Here is a 15,000-nt window from a genome sequence, read left to right as displayed (position 1 = left end):
AAATGCGAACTTGATCTTTAAGGAACCTCACCAGTTGACTAAATTCACCTAATAAGTCCACTTAAACAATATTTGGCAGAGAAGATTTCACTTCAAAGATTTAATTGCAATATATTTGGGTTTACAGACACTGGCCTTATTCGCTAACGAAGCCCGATTTTGTCACATTTTGGGTGTTTTTCCGGGCATGTTCTCTCCAAAACGAAGTCGGTGACCCCCCAATTTTTTTACATTTCTGACATCACTAACTCATCATCTTTCAATGGTAAAATTTGCAGAAAAAAATCAATGTTAGAAAATTTTCGCGAGAACGTCCTTAATTAGCCTGCAGTGCAGGCGTTATTTTGGCGCGGAACTCTAGATAAACCAGGTTTTCGATGCCGCCATCTTGGATTGTGATTAGATGCTTGACCGGGGGAGGGTTGGTGCAGTGGCGGGTTGGGGGTGGGGCACTCGAAATATTTTTTCCTTCTCCTCCCCCTCCCCCCTTCCCCATTTTTCCACTTAACGCCTACTCCCTCAGCAAATATTTTCTCGCCCCAATCTTCAAAAGTTACCAAATCTTAGAAAGATGGTGGCCTAATACGAAAATGTGCACTCGCGCGCCCAAAATACGCCTGCACTGCAGGCTATTAATTAATTGATGAACCCTTGATTTGATTGGTCGTATCATTCAACAAGGAATAAAAGCTTGTCACCTAAAATTAAAATTGACCGAATAATTAAACTCTAAATGGTTTTTCTTATTCCTTCCTACACTCTACGTACAGACTGTCGGCTAATAAACTGCAAAGCGGCCAATGCCTTTTCAAGACGTCATGCCCGACAAAACGCCGTCTACAACGCTTTACTCAGTTGCACAAATATCAATCCTTTTCTTGTAAAAAAAATCCACATTATTTACTTAAGTCATTAAACAAAGAAAGATCGCTCCATAATCGTGTCTGTATAGCAACAGCCGAAATCTATCAAACCAATGTTGAGTTTAATCAGTTGTTACCAACAGGGCAGAATCGTATTCAGTTCCACACTTGTAACGATATTCAAGAGAGCAAGGCTAGTTTAAAGAAGAAAACACTGAATGAAAAGAAAGACAGGAAGCAATTTACGGATTCATCGGAAACAGAAAGACCTCGAAAGATTTTAAGAGGTAACGAGCACCGCGCTTAGCGCGCTTGATATTACGATAGCGTGTTAATTTTTGCGGCAACAATCTATCAGTCCTCTTTGAAAACCTCCTTTCAGTGAAATTCAAATTTTTCGTTTCGAGAACAATTTGTGTCCAAACAATAAAGAAAATGGGACGATGAAAGAAATGTCAAGCCGCTCAGACGGTTGCTAAGGATGAATTTCTAATTTTTTTTGTTTATTCAATGTGTTAAACATTCGCGTTTAATCGACGATTTGCGTGGGGCGGATTTAGGACTTATCTAGCCCTTTTAATGAGTGTGTGTCACCCATAATAAACAACTCCTCACGGAAACATTTCCGTCGCTATTCCGGCCCGGCGCCTTAACACGTGGCCTCCAACATTTACACAGTTTCGAATATAAATTGTAAATTGGAACAACGAAAGGAAAAAGAACAAATACACTGCCTCGTCTAGACTTGATGACCATGTGACAAGTAAGATATTTTTTCATAGTTTTTTCTAGTATCCCTTGTCTTTGGTATATTGCACAGATACTTTGTCGTCATGTTCATGAGATACACCGATCGAAATTTGTGTGTGTGTGGTCAAGGCGCGTCAGCATTTTGGAGTTTTTAAAAGGTCTGCGACGCGACGGAAACGAAAACGTCTCAAATTTTGCATATTTAATGAGCAAAAACGATAGCTTTGCACGCCCTGCAAGTGCATTTTTCATTCTTGTACATTTCTTTCACGTTTTGCACGTAGGGCATGTAGTTCCCGGTGTTGTGGTCTGTCTTCTGTGGTGTATCATGGTTGGGAGGGTAAATGCTTGGAGATATTAACTACACCAAGCTACTCTAAAAATCCGAGGGTAAATAAAGATGTATGTATGTATATATGTTTTTGGCAAATCTACGACGTGAAATGACCAATTCTCGACGTGAAATGACCGATTCTCGAGTTTTGCGGAGAACGTGAACAGAAGCCAGCGAATTTGAATTTTCTATCATCATCATCATCATCATCATCATCATTTTCCCCCGCTCAAGTTATCAACTCTCTGGGGTGCTTCTGTCAGTGTTCTCCTAACAGTTGCATTAAGTCTGATTTAGCCATCATGGACCTTCTCAACTGCTGGGCATCTATTAAAGCCCAGTGGGTTATATTATAACCACCCTTGATCATTTTTCTTAGGAATCCATGCCAGACTACCTCCATTTTATTGACATCACCGGCAGACATCTGCCACGCTTACACGCTATACAGAGGGCGGGATCGAACACATGCCACTAGGAACTTGACGCGGGTTTGTAAAACGGTACGGTGGTCGGTTAGAACATGCTTTAGTTCGTTCCATTTCATGAATGCGGCACCAGTTCTAGTGTAGAGGAAATTAGATGATTCAGTGTTGCAATTACTAATGGTGTATCCAAGGTATTTAAAGGTACGAACATTCTTGATATCTGTACCACCAAGGGAGATATGATGCTCGGTTAGCATTTCATATGTTCGTCAACATTGAACGCCATGTCGTAGCTTCAATACCGCACCTCCTACTTCAGTTCCTGGAAAGTTGCGCTAGTTTTTAAAAGTTAGACAAACCGAGATATTGATAAACCTGAACATGCAATTTTAAATGACGTTTTCGTTACCGTCGCGTCATAGATCTTAAACTCCGTGTTATTGTTTTGGGAAGATCGAGTTTTTAATAAAAATCACACGTGTTTTGAGTAAATATTTGTCTATGTTGCCTTCGTTAAATTTCCACGGCTGTAGATTTGGAAACAACTGAAACTGAAAATGAGGTGAGATTAAAATAACATTTTTAATAATTAGGATGAACTTGTGTATTCCTACATTCTTATCCGATTTATTTCGATTCACCAAATATCGTCCCTGGGGCCTCTTAAGTTGGCCTTTTTAGCCCTTGCCACGTCAACTCTATTCTATTCAAATTAAGTTTTGTCAGTGTTTCCTTTTAGACAAGTGGAAATATGATGTTAGTACCGTAATTAAGGCATTCCGAGACTTGCCCCTTATGAGAGCACATTCTTCTTACACTGTCCCTTTACCTATCACTAATTACCGGCATTCCGACTTTTTTTTCCTCCTCCGGTGGCAGAATGAACACAACGACTTGGCCATAGACCGAATGCATAAATGGCGGCCAAAAAAATATTCTTTTGTTTATGTGCTAATTAGCCTCATTAGCCTCGTTTGCATGGACAAAATATGACAGAAAGAGAGAGCGAGGCTAGTGAGTCTCATTAGCACATAAACAAAAGTATACATTTTTGGCCGCCATTTATGCATTCGGTCAATGTGGTTTATCTATTAAGGCCGAATTAAGGCTAAGCATGGCGATATAATTAACTATGGCTGTCGCGTAGGAGTAGCCCTCCCTCTGATTGTGTGAAAGACACCGGGAAAATCGAAATTGTTTCTGTTTTCCCGTCAAACCGCACTACTTTGGGATGGGCAGCGATCTCTGACCCTAAAAGTGTGTTATGTTTAAGAGGTGCGATGTAGTCTGAGCCTTTTTCGTGCATTTAGGGGTTCCGTTCACACGGAGCCACGCTAAACGTACGAAAATTTGGACGCCTCGACGTTCTAAAATTGGAACGCCCAAATCGGGGACGAATTTATAGACGGTGCAGTCGAGAATTTAACCGCGCGCTGTGATCACCTTGACCGTCTAAATTTTTGCACGGCAAAGGAGTGGTTGCATGGATGTGTGGTAACTCAGCTGCTATCGTTGATCGTTAGCCTTTCTCTTTCTTGACGCCATTTTGGATTTAGTAAAGTAGCGCAGATGGTAAAACCACTGACAAAGGTTCAACTTTTAGCCGGTTCATTAGTTCCGTGTACCCTGCGAGCAATTGGTTTCTCCTGCGCTTCCCGAAAGAGAAACCACTGCGAGCAACCGTTTGGTTTTCCATCGAGCATGTGCGAAGTACGTCACACCCTACTTCGTCTTATTTCGCGGGAAATCACTACACAGCAGGCTCTCCCAAACGCAGCAGTTACGAAGCTGAACGCACGCGCAAGCGCCAAAACAAGTTTACAGCGAAAGACGGGATACAAAAACCCTCAACTTGTCGCGCAACATTGTTTCGTTGCAAGTTTTGGTCGATGTTTCGCGTTTTTCACCTTGCGTGATTAACTTGACCCGCAAGAAAAACATTTGTTGCGGGTTTATGAAATGCAGGGCGCTGAATGGTTGATTTGCTAGTTAGTACACTAGCACATTTGTTGCGCGACAAGTTGTGAGCTTGATGAAAAACGAGCAACAAAAGCCAAAATTTGTTGCTCAGAGTAGATCCGCGCTGTACTTTTCGCAACAACTTTCTTCAACCCGCAACAAATGTTTTTGTTGTGCGACAAGTTGATCATGCAAAGTGAAAAACGGGAGACATCGACCCAAACTTGCTACGAAACAATGTGGACGCGCCAAGTTGAGGGTTTTTGTATCTCGCATTTAGCCGCCTTAACTCGTTTTACCTTCGTTTTACCAGTTCAAATTTAATTTATTCGCTCTTGGCGCTGGACGGCCTCGAAGCCTGGTTAGGCTTTAGGAGGTATCAAAACCTATAGGTTTTCATGGAATTTAATGCTGGTTAGCGCTAACTGTGCTTCTAGCAACCCGGGCCAGCTCATTCAAAGAAACTAACGGTTGCTCGCAGTGATTTCTCTCTCGGGAAGCGTAGGAGAAGCCAACTGCTCGCAAGGTAGTTATGTTTTTGTTTAGAGAGTTAAGAATCTGCCTCTGGATTTGCCTTCCTGATTTATAAATTTTCCGGTTCATGAACATATATGTAATATTCCATCCACTTCCTTTCTTTTTTCATGTATTTCTCAAAACTAAATTTGGATATTATCAGTTCTGTTATTAGAACTTTTAAATAATTTGCTTTCGCGCGAGGATGCCGAAATCACTCTCTTTATTATTTACAAGGAACGGTTACGTTTATACAAACGTTGGACGTGTAGCACTTATATTTTAAACAGAGTTAACTGAATAGAGGGTAATGTGAAGTGCTAGATTTCTATCCCATATGTAGCTATGTGTTGATTGCCGTGACTTTAACATCTTCAGTTCCCACGGCCTGCTCCCGTCTGACCTTGTAGGTCAGTCGGTAGAGCGGCGGAGATCTAGCTAACCCGAAGGTCGTGGGTTCAATTCCCACCCTGGTCAGAGTTTTTCTCTGTCCTTGTGTGGGCCCATTTCCATCAGTAGGGCTAACGCTCACATGGTTCATATGGGATAGAAATCTAGCACTTTACATTACCCTCTATTCAGTTAACTCTCTTTATAATTTAGACACATTCAAAGGCACCTCTCGGCGGCGTGACTATTCCGGGAGTGAGTGGTGAAGGGGGTGGCGGTAGAGGGTGAAGGGTGAAACAACCCAAACCTTTACAAAAATGCCAACCTTAGGCCTAAACAATATGCTCACCCCCGAAAGTATTCATGCCGCCTCTCGGTCTCCTTTATTTCCATATGACTGATCGGAAAAATGTTGTGATTGCGGACGTGATTAACCATAGGTAGCCCAAGTTCGCGTCACTAGAGAGCGTGTAATAATTAATTACTAGTGGGAAGATGACCTTTGAGTGCAAGCCGTGTTGCATTACAGGCAGCCGTTAAGAATTTAAGCGCGTTATAAGACTTTGTATGGGAAATAAAATACCGTCGATAATGAAGCCTAAAAAACGCTCAATTTAACGTCCATTCAATAAAATGAATAAAACTGACTTACCCTTTGTGTATTCTTGTGCCTTTTGGAGCTTATTTTACTGTTTCGGGAATTCCGCGGTTTCATTGTTCAAAGATGGTTCTAAGACGGTCCTAAGACGTATTGTGTCTCCACATAACTATTGTCATACCGTATTGAATACGGTATGACAATAGTTATGTGGTGAAGTCAATTAAAATACATAACAGCGTTGTTCTGACCTCTTTTTAACTTTGTTAGTGAAGGACAAGACAATGCTCCGCTTTCCGATGCAAGCAAGAAATTAATAGCTCATTGAAAAAACATGCAATGGCCTTGTTAGGCAGGAAACGGTTGTATCTCTTTGGCTCCAAAATAGCCAATGTAGTTTTACTAGAAAAAAAAAGTACAGAATCAAAATCAATATTTTTGCGGTTATTTCTAGTGTAGCATTCAGTTTTCCCGAGTTTTCATTTCACTTCCTCAATTACAGTGTAAATGAATATCTTTGAAGCTTTAATATATGGCTTCATACGCCACAATTCTCGTCAGCCAACTTTTCTGAGCTGAACTAATTTGAATCAAATTACGAATTTAAGAATCAATTGATCCAAAAGTAAATTCGTTGATATTTTGTCAATCTAAAATAATTTTTTGTGACTTCAGCTGGCGCCATTTTTTTTTTCAATATTTGTCATGTGACTATTTCCGGCACATGCGCTATCGCAATATTTTGTTCCAGTCGGAAGCGAGCGAGAATTTTGTGATGGAGGGAAAATGGTAGTACGGTTCTTCGAATTTTCATGGCTTTTGTGGATTTTGACGTCTTCTGAAGCAAGAACTACATTCAGCGGAACGAGACAAGGTTTCTTTCTTTGCTCTCTTTTTTTTTTCGCCGTACAAATTTTTGAATACATTTTATTGTGGGGATTTGATCGTCTGATGTTTGTTTCTAACTTCTCAGCTGTTGATAACACCAGTACTGCCGACGCTGGTTCGTATGGCGGTCTTGCTACTACAGGATTTTCCCACGCAGTGGAGGCTGTTAAACCCCAAAGTACTCGACCAAAAGACCACTTAAATACCAGCGATGGAGGAAAAAATGTCAACATGTATCATAAGAGAACATTTTCCCAATACAAGCGAAACCAAAATGCGTTTGCGACTCGGTCAACTAGAGTTAACCTAAGCTCAACAGGCCATGAGGACCTGCCGGAACTATATATTTTAGTATTGGTAAGTTATCTTCATAATTCGTGAGGCAACTTCACAAGTGCGTCCGGAATCCTTAGTTATTTGTGAAATAAGTTTTGTCGAACCTAGGACAGTCGTTTTGTGAGCTGAGGTTTTCCTAATTTTGGGAGACCGTTTTTGCTTTCATGCGATCAGTTACAGTTTATTTTTACATAATTTTTGTTACTGTCTGAAAAATTTAGGTGTTAATTTAGAGTCGAAAAACGGGGATAACTAGGGACTTGCAGAATCTTTCGACAGGTTTAACGGTTATGAACTCAGAAATTTTGACGGATTTTGATGTAGCGGTTCAAGACAGCTGGGGTCACAGTAAGAATTTCAAGGGGCCTCACCGCGCGAAATACCTCTGACGCGAACATTGCGTCATATTAACAGGTTAAAGATCGCATTTTCATTTTTTAGACACGTTTTACGGCAACTACCGTTTCCTAACCACCTTGGTTAAATTCGAATCAGATCGCAAAATCGCGGTTCCTTCCCGCTCAAGTTATTTTGGCGTGATAGATCACAGTTCTCCAATTCAGGTGCACTTCGATTTTAATGGGGTTTCGTTCGCCGAACAATCCATTTCCGTGACGTCCGCCACACAAACAATAACATGCGAAACTCGCTAATTCAAGTTTATCTTCTTGTTTCGACACCGGAACGTCTAAAAAAAGTTGTTCCTCGTTCCTTTGAATTTGTTATGCCATGCGTTGCTGCCGGGATGTTTGATAAATTAGCGAAGGTTTAAAACTGTAAATAAAATCGGTTTTTGCTAGTAAAAAATGGTTGATGCTTCCTTGATGTTGCAATAATAAGCTTAATTTTCGCGGAGAGTTCTTTAACCACAGGGATAGATTTGTTGGTACAAGTTAAGATTTGGCCAAGGGACAAGATCCCTTTCAGTGGTCCTTTTTTTCCGAATGTCTAGACAAAATTTGAAAATGACAGGAAGTGACTGCATGTTGAAAATTTGCTTGTCGCTTTTTCTGGTTGAGTCGGATTTTTTTTACTCCGGTTGTATTATTTTGTTTCAGTATACATTGTCATTAAGTCTTATTTTCATCAGCTATCCACCTGCAACCGAAAATAGTTTCATGTACGATTTGAATTAATTTGTTATAATAGCAACAATTTTAAAGTCTTAAGTTTTGAAGAAAACGAAAGTCACTCTCTTTTCGTTCGACTTACAATCTTTTCTCTCGTTATCTTTAATCCTTGGGGGATTTATAATTTCCTCCAATCTCAAATTGTTAACATGTAAATTTATTGTGGAATTCTAACATTTTTAAAGTCTTAAAATAATTTTATGAACCAGTGTGACACCTTGTTTTGATCAAAGTAAATGAAGAGTTTTGGATGTAAGAGAATAGAAAATTAATGTTTGTTGGTAAATTTGTTGATTGAGATCACTCAGTGTTTGTAGTCAGTCAAGCTGTGCTCGATATTTGCTTGATTAACATAAAAACATGGTTGTCAGATGTGGAATCAGATTAAGGATATCTTCAAACTTAACTTAGTTCCTGAAAATTTACTGCATATCTTCCTGACAGTATGTTGAGCATATAATGCCACTGATGAAAATCTGCTTATTAACTTTGAAGTAGCTCTTGACTTGAGGGTTAATAGATAAGCTGCCCTGGTCTTCCATATATTAACTCACATGATCTTCCTGTTTTCACTGATTGTATTGCACAAACAACATAATTTGTATCTTGACACAAGCAATGCATTTCTATTTTTCAATCTTTTCTCTGGATTCTGCAACAAGGTTGAACTTTCTTCCCAGATAAGATTTATCTTAACAAGTTTTTCTCATGCTACGGCATTTATTTTTTCTTTTGTCGTCAAAGTTCTTCTGGCCTTCAAACTGAAAGCTCTTTGTCATCTATTTTTAATACATGTCCTTTAAAGGCAGGGTAGTTTTTGAGTGGTCCTAGAAATGAAAATAAAGTCAAACCTTATTTGTTGAGGCAACAGTTGGCAATGGTGTATCTATGGGTAATACACATTGTGGTTTTTAATGCAGTAGCAAATTAGGTCTTGACAAATAAGCCAGTGATCGTTGTGTATTAAAAGGGATCGATAGGGACACATGAACATCTGGGATTAGGCTCTTTTATAGACCACTTCATAAATGGCAAGCACTTTTACATTCTTTTGTATTTATGTTAATTAGACCCACTACCCTCATTTTGAAACAAACATTCTTTAAAATTTGCTTCTTGTAGCAAGGCTAGGAAGGCTTATTAGCATTAAAACAAAAGAACATTTTATTTGGCAGCCATTATGAAAGAGGTCTATAGGATCCTCCCTACGGTCAAGTGGTCAATTATTATTTTAGCCTGTGCAGCTGGCGAAATATTTACTGCGGGAGTAAATCAATGGTTGTGTCATTGTGTTTTGGCAGCGATTGAAAATCTTGCCTGCCACATTTGCTGCAATTTTTGAATGCCGCCCACTTTTGTCACCTTGGTTGATCACCCAATCAGAGAGAGGGTTGTAATGCGACCCTTGTGGGAACAAGAGAAAAGGCACGAACGATAATAAAAGGACTCTTGCCAAGTAATGCGGTAGAATTGATAGAGCATAGAGACATTAAAAAACAAAGCCTGCAAAAGGTTGAAAGACGAAGTAAGAGGGCTCAAATGACTATTGCAGGTTGTGTGGCTGTAATCTGAAGCAAAAATTTGACGAGTTAAGAAATCATTCTATTTCTCTACTGCATTAAAATTCCTTTAATTAAAGGGGCTAGGTCACGCAATTTTAGGCAATTTCAGCACTCATCGAATGGTCATAGAATTAACTAAAATCAAAGTAACTGTTCAAAACTATAGAAGAACTCTAACAAAACACAGGGAAGCCAAAAAGGGACATGGATGGACAAAACTGGAGAGGATTGAAATGGATTGAATTGGGGTAAATTTGAAAAACGTCAGCCCACCTTGTTTCAAATTTATATCAGTCTATATCAAAATGTCATTTACACAGCTGGAAAATCATTCTCAGTTGTTATGTGCCTGTGATTTTGGAAATGAAAGGCTCTTGCTCTGCCAATTTGACGTTTAGAGCTCATAATTAACAAAATTAAACAAAATTACCTAAAATAGCGTGACCTAGCCCCTTTAAGCCATCTGGTCATGCTGGCAAAACGTTTTTTCATGTATTGGTTTGAACTTTGAAAAGCTGGCGTCTCTACCAGAAATTCTACGAGTTTGTTTTGGCAAAGCTACGTGGAAAGAGGACCGTGGAAACCACACAACCACTGTATCCTCTCCTGATCGAAGTCCCAAGTCAACAAAAGGGTTTGAAAAACACTGTTGTGCGACAAATGATGATTTGTCTCAAAGAATCAAGGGCCTTAAATGCCAATAAAACTAGAAAGTGATCAGAACAGATTTCCCTTGGTGGAAATTTAAAGTGGTTATCATAAATCCTAAAAAATCAGAGTTGATACACAGTAGTTTGATGACACTGCCATGTTTCTTTAAAAAAAACTGGAGAACTGGGTAAATTAAATATTTCACCTTCCAAACATACGCTAAGAATTTGGACTCTGTGTTAGGAAATATGTGCGTTGGTGAGTTCCAAAATATTAGAAGGATTCCAAACAAATTCAATGCTTTCCCAATGTTTTCCTTTATTCTACAAAATTCTCTTGGGCCAAATAAAATATATTTGATTGACAGATTATCTCCTCTTGGCCAATCCAAATTTCCTGTCCACCAGTGGACGGACTATTCAAAATACCCAAGAATTGTAGCAGGTGGGATTTCAAAATTACTAGTCCCCATGCCAGTCGCGGCCCACCAGCGCCAAAACCATCTTACTCTCGAATGTTTAGATAATCCTGCAATGAAATATTCCGCCAGCTACAAAGGCTATTATTATTTATTATGGGATGTCACATGACCTTAAAGTAGCCAATGGCCGTTTTTATACTAGAGACGCATAAGTTGTCCGGGACGAACTTGGGCAAACAATTTTCTGCATCTGTTAAATTCTTCTAGTATCAAGACGGGCACAAGACGCATAATGTGTCTGGACGCGTCAGGTATCAACTTTAATGCGTCTTTGAAGACGCACTTTTCTGGAAAGTTCATCCAGACGCATTATGTGTCTTGTGCCTGTCTTTATACTAGATGAATTTAACAGACGCAGAAAAAATGTTTGATCAATTTTGTCCCAGACGAATTATGTGTCATATAGTTTGTCCCATCTTTACACTATACAGATGACAAGAGCGACGCATAATTCATCTGGACGTATTCTGCGTTTCTAGTATAAAAACGGCCAATGACAGCACCTGCTGGTGTGAGAAAATGTTCAATGCTTTAACCCATTGGCCCCTGAGAGTGACACTTATTAGATTTTACTCTGTCTAACTCCAGACGATTTCACACGTCATTGGGGGGCCGGCATTTGAGGTGTGAATGGGTTAACACTGTTTTTTAATGCAAAATATAATGTACCTAGGAAGTTATTGTTAGTCACTAAGTACATAGTATAACCGTTTAACCTATTGCCTCCTGGGGCTTCCCCATTGACAGGTAAAATCATCTGGCGTTCGACAGAGAAAAATACTAGGTATGGCAGGTTCAGGGGTGAAAGGGTTAAAATATTGATTAAGAATACCACATGATAAAGGTGGGACAACGTTAGGTTATGAGGGTGGTTCTTGTCATTAGAAAGCAATAATTTTTTTTGCAGCGATTTAACACTCAGCCAAATTATACTTATTCTTTCAGTTAACCCATCATCAAAATGTTTTTACTTTAAAGACTGCTATATTGCTTCATTTATGTGTCTCGGGAGATTCAACTGTTACATTCTTTCTAACTTAACTGTAGTGCTCACCTTAAAACACTGATTAATGTTTGGCCCATGGTATTGCCTTCACCACTACTGAAAATTTCTGCAGATTTCAAATATGTACAGATGATTTATCTTTGTTTAACCCTTCTCAATGTGAAAGTGACTAATAGATTTTACTCTAGCTAATGCCAGACAATTTTACTCGCCAATTGGAGGCACTTTAAATATGTCCAAAAATGGAAGTAGTTAAGATACAGACAGATTTCAATATTAAAGCATCACAAAGTAAATCAATAATATGTAGAGTGCTAACTGCGCTGAACAGCAGAACATAAGTGACCTCTAAATAGTTTTCTTATGCTTTTTCTAGCTAGACAAATGTCTGCTGGCATAGCCAGTTGGAAGAACTGTACTACAAGCGAATGTATTGTTACACATGTCAACTCTTCTAAAGCTGTGAATAGAACTTTGAAAATGGGCCAATGCCATGGATTGTAGTATCCCGCAAAAAGTTTGAATGATATGCAATAAATCTTTAGTGTTTGCTGACCTTGGCAACTAGACAGCACAATCGCTACATTGAAAACAAAGCCGCCGTGAAAGGGGTATAGATAATAGCATTGTGATCCATTAACTACATCTTACTCGCATGACAGTAAAATTGCCTTTAACGTCACAAAGTGTCCCCCAAATGCTACTCCTCAATATTATTAAGGATAAATGGCTGCATTTACTGTGACCTAAAAAGAACCTTATTGTTAGAACACGGCATCTGACAGGATGCGGCAATGCGGATCCGCATAATTCCCTAAAATCTGCATCCTCCGCATAATTACGATATTTTCCGCATAAAACTGAAGAAATGCCTGATATTAGTGATAAAGCAGCTGCTTACCACAAAAACAAAATATTTTTTTATCGCTTTATTTATTTAAGCAAAAGTTTCGGCAAAATGCCGGTTACTAACCCTTTTATTTTAACGGTGAAAGCTGGTCACAAATTGGCGATATCGCAAAGGAAAAAAAAATCAGTCGTAAATGCGACTGTATTGGTCGCAATTTTGAGTCCTGATTTACCATAAGCATGTAAATACATTGAACTGGCCTAATTATTAGTTCTATAAATTGTTGAAATTTCCGCATAATCCGGTGTAATTTCCGCATAATCAACACATGTTTACGCATAACATGGCCAAAATTTTCCGCATAATCTTTAATTTTTTTTCGCATCCTATCAGAAGCCCTGTTAGAAATAGGTAGGAAATGCTTGGATTGAAAAGGGACACTTAGTGTTGGATATCAAAATTGGGCATCTAATTGCGTGCATTTCTGGACATAAGTGATAAAAGGTTAAGAAAAGAATGAACATGATTATATAAAATAATATTTTTTCTAAAAGGTGGTTCTTATTACAGAACATAGCCACTGGACTGAAGAACTTCAGTGAAACCTCAAGAAACCATTTTACTTCTATCCTGTCAAAGAGCTTGCATCTTCATGATCAAGGCTGTGTGATTCTTCATGTGTTCCCAGTAAGTATTGTACATATGTTTTAAACCGGTTCAATTTTGATTTTCCTTTGTTTCAGATTATGTTACCTTAATTTGGAAAAAGAAAAATCAAAATTGAACTGGTTTGAAAAATTTTAAACCAAGATGAAATTGAACTACCACACATACTCATGTGATAATGATAATAATAATAATAATAATAATAATAATAATAGTAATAATAATAATAATAATAATAATGGTAATAGTAATAGTAATAGTAATAATAATAATAATAATAATAATAATAATAATAATATACCAACTTTTATTCATTCAATACAATGAAAGGGAGAGATACCAGAGGTTATGCCTAAACGAGGGTATCCGGCCAGATGTTATTGATCTAGAGTCGATTTTGATGAGGGAGGAAAACTGGAGTACGTAGAGAAAAACCCTCAGAGTCAGAATGAGATTGACTGAAACTCAGCCCACATAGTACCTCGATGCCAGGGTTGAACTCGGGTCGCAGGGACGCTGTTGATAACCACAAAACCACCCTGACTCCCCTGATGAAGCAACAGTCGCTAAGATGAAGAAGGCAATAAGTAATATTGTCTTCATCGTCTGGAGTTTCATTGCTCCTATCTTTATTCAGTCTCAATTAAGTGTAAAAAAATAATCAGCTTTCTTTTTAGTTTGGATATAGACGTCCACATCAGTGAGTAATGTCTTATTTATAGTGAGGTGAATCACACGCTTGGGTGTTGATGTACCGATATGTTTTTTCAATGTTTTTTATCTCAATGTACAGATTTCTGTCAAGAGGATTCAAGTGGAGCTGTACTGTGAGAAAAACATGGCACAGGCCATGGGATCTGAATGGGAGCCTAATGTATTCATACCAGCGGACAAAATGATTAGGACTCTTGACAGTCCAAACATGCAGCCATTTTTAAAAGAATTTAATGTTACTGCTTATGGAGTTAAGGTAAAGATCTTGAGTACAAAACTGATATATTACCTCCTTCTCTCTCTGATGTTACTTGTTAAAATGGCTGACACATAAGGTAATCCAGAATAGACACTTAAATAAATTTCCTATTCCTTCCTCTTTTAACCCATTCACCCCTAAACTGGCCTAAACCTGCCATACTTAGTATTTTCAGGCTCTGTCTAATGCTACTTATCAATGGGGAACCCCCAGGAGTCAATGGGTTAAACCATTCTTGTTGCGTTGATTTCAGAGGCCACGTAACCATGAACATTTGCTTTAATTCTATACCTCCGGATCCTTTACTTAGAAAGCATTTGACAGGCCAGATATGTGATGCATGGTTTTAAAAAGTAACAAATTCATTGCCTCATGGGAACATTGGAACCCACGAATGACCAGCTCCCAACGTCAGTGGCTTCTTAGCTCAGTTGGTTAGAGCCTCGCATCGGTATTGTGAGGTCACAGTTTCAAACTCTGTTGAAGTCATGAAATTTTCAGGCTTCTTTACGCAATTGTAAAAATTGCATTCATAGCTGCGAGGCTCATAGCTTCACTTGATTTCATATCCGCAGTTCATATATGATCCATTTCATATAGCATTTCATCATTAATGTCA

At 38.7% G+C, this 15,000-nt stretch overlaps 1 protein-coding gene across 1 annotated transcript in view; it reads left to right on the top strand.

Moving 5' to 3' along the window:
* The first annotated feature begins 6,596 nt into the window (after window positions 1-6,596).
* LOC137970368 (tyrosine-protein phosphatase non-receptor type 7-like) overlaps window positions 6,597-15,000 on the top strand; it is a 25,146-nt gene continuing 16,742 nt past the window's right edge. Inside the window, exons 1-4 of the mRNA XM_068816887.1 lie at window positions 6,597-6,712; window positions 6,812-7,083; window positions 13,313-13,429; window positions 14,202-14,378. Of these exons, the coding sequence (XP_068672988.1) occupies window positions 6,625-6,712; window positions 6,812-7,083; window positions 13,313-13,429; window positions 14,202-14,378 (654 nt within the window). The 5' untranslated portion in view covers window positions 6,597-6,624. The remainder of the gene's footprint in view (window positions 6,713-6,811; window positions 7,084-13,312; window positions 13,430-14,201; window positions 14,379-15,000) is intronic.

This window comes from Montipora foliosa, chromosome 9, assembly GCF_036669935.1.
Source record: "Montipora foliosa isolate CH-2021 chromosome 9, ASM3666993v2, whole genome shotgun sequence".
Classification (NCBI taxonomy): Eukaryota; Metazoa; Cnidaria; class Anthozoa; order Scleractinia; family Acroporidae; genus Montipora; species Montipora foliosa.
Note: the sequence above shows the minus strand (reverse complement) of the source record. Positions and strands in the feature narration are given on the sequence as shown.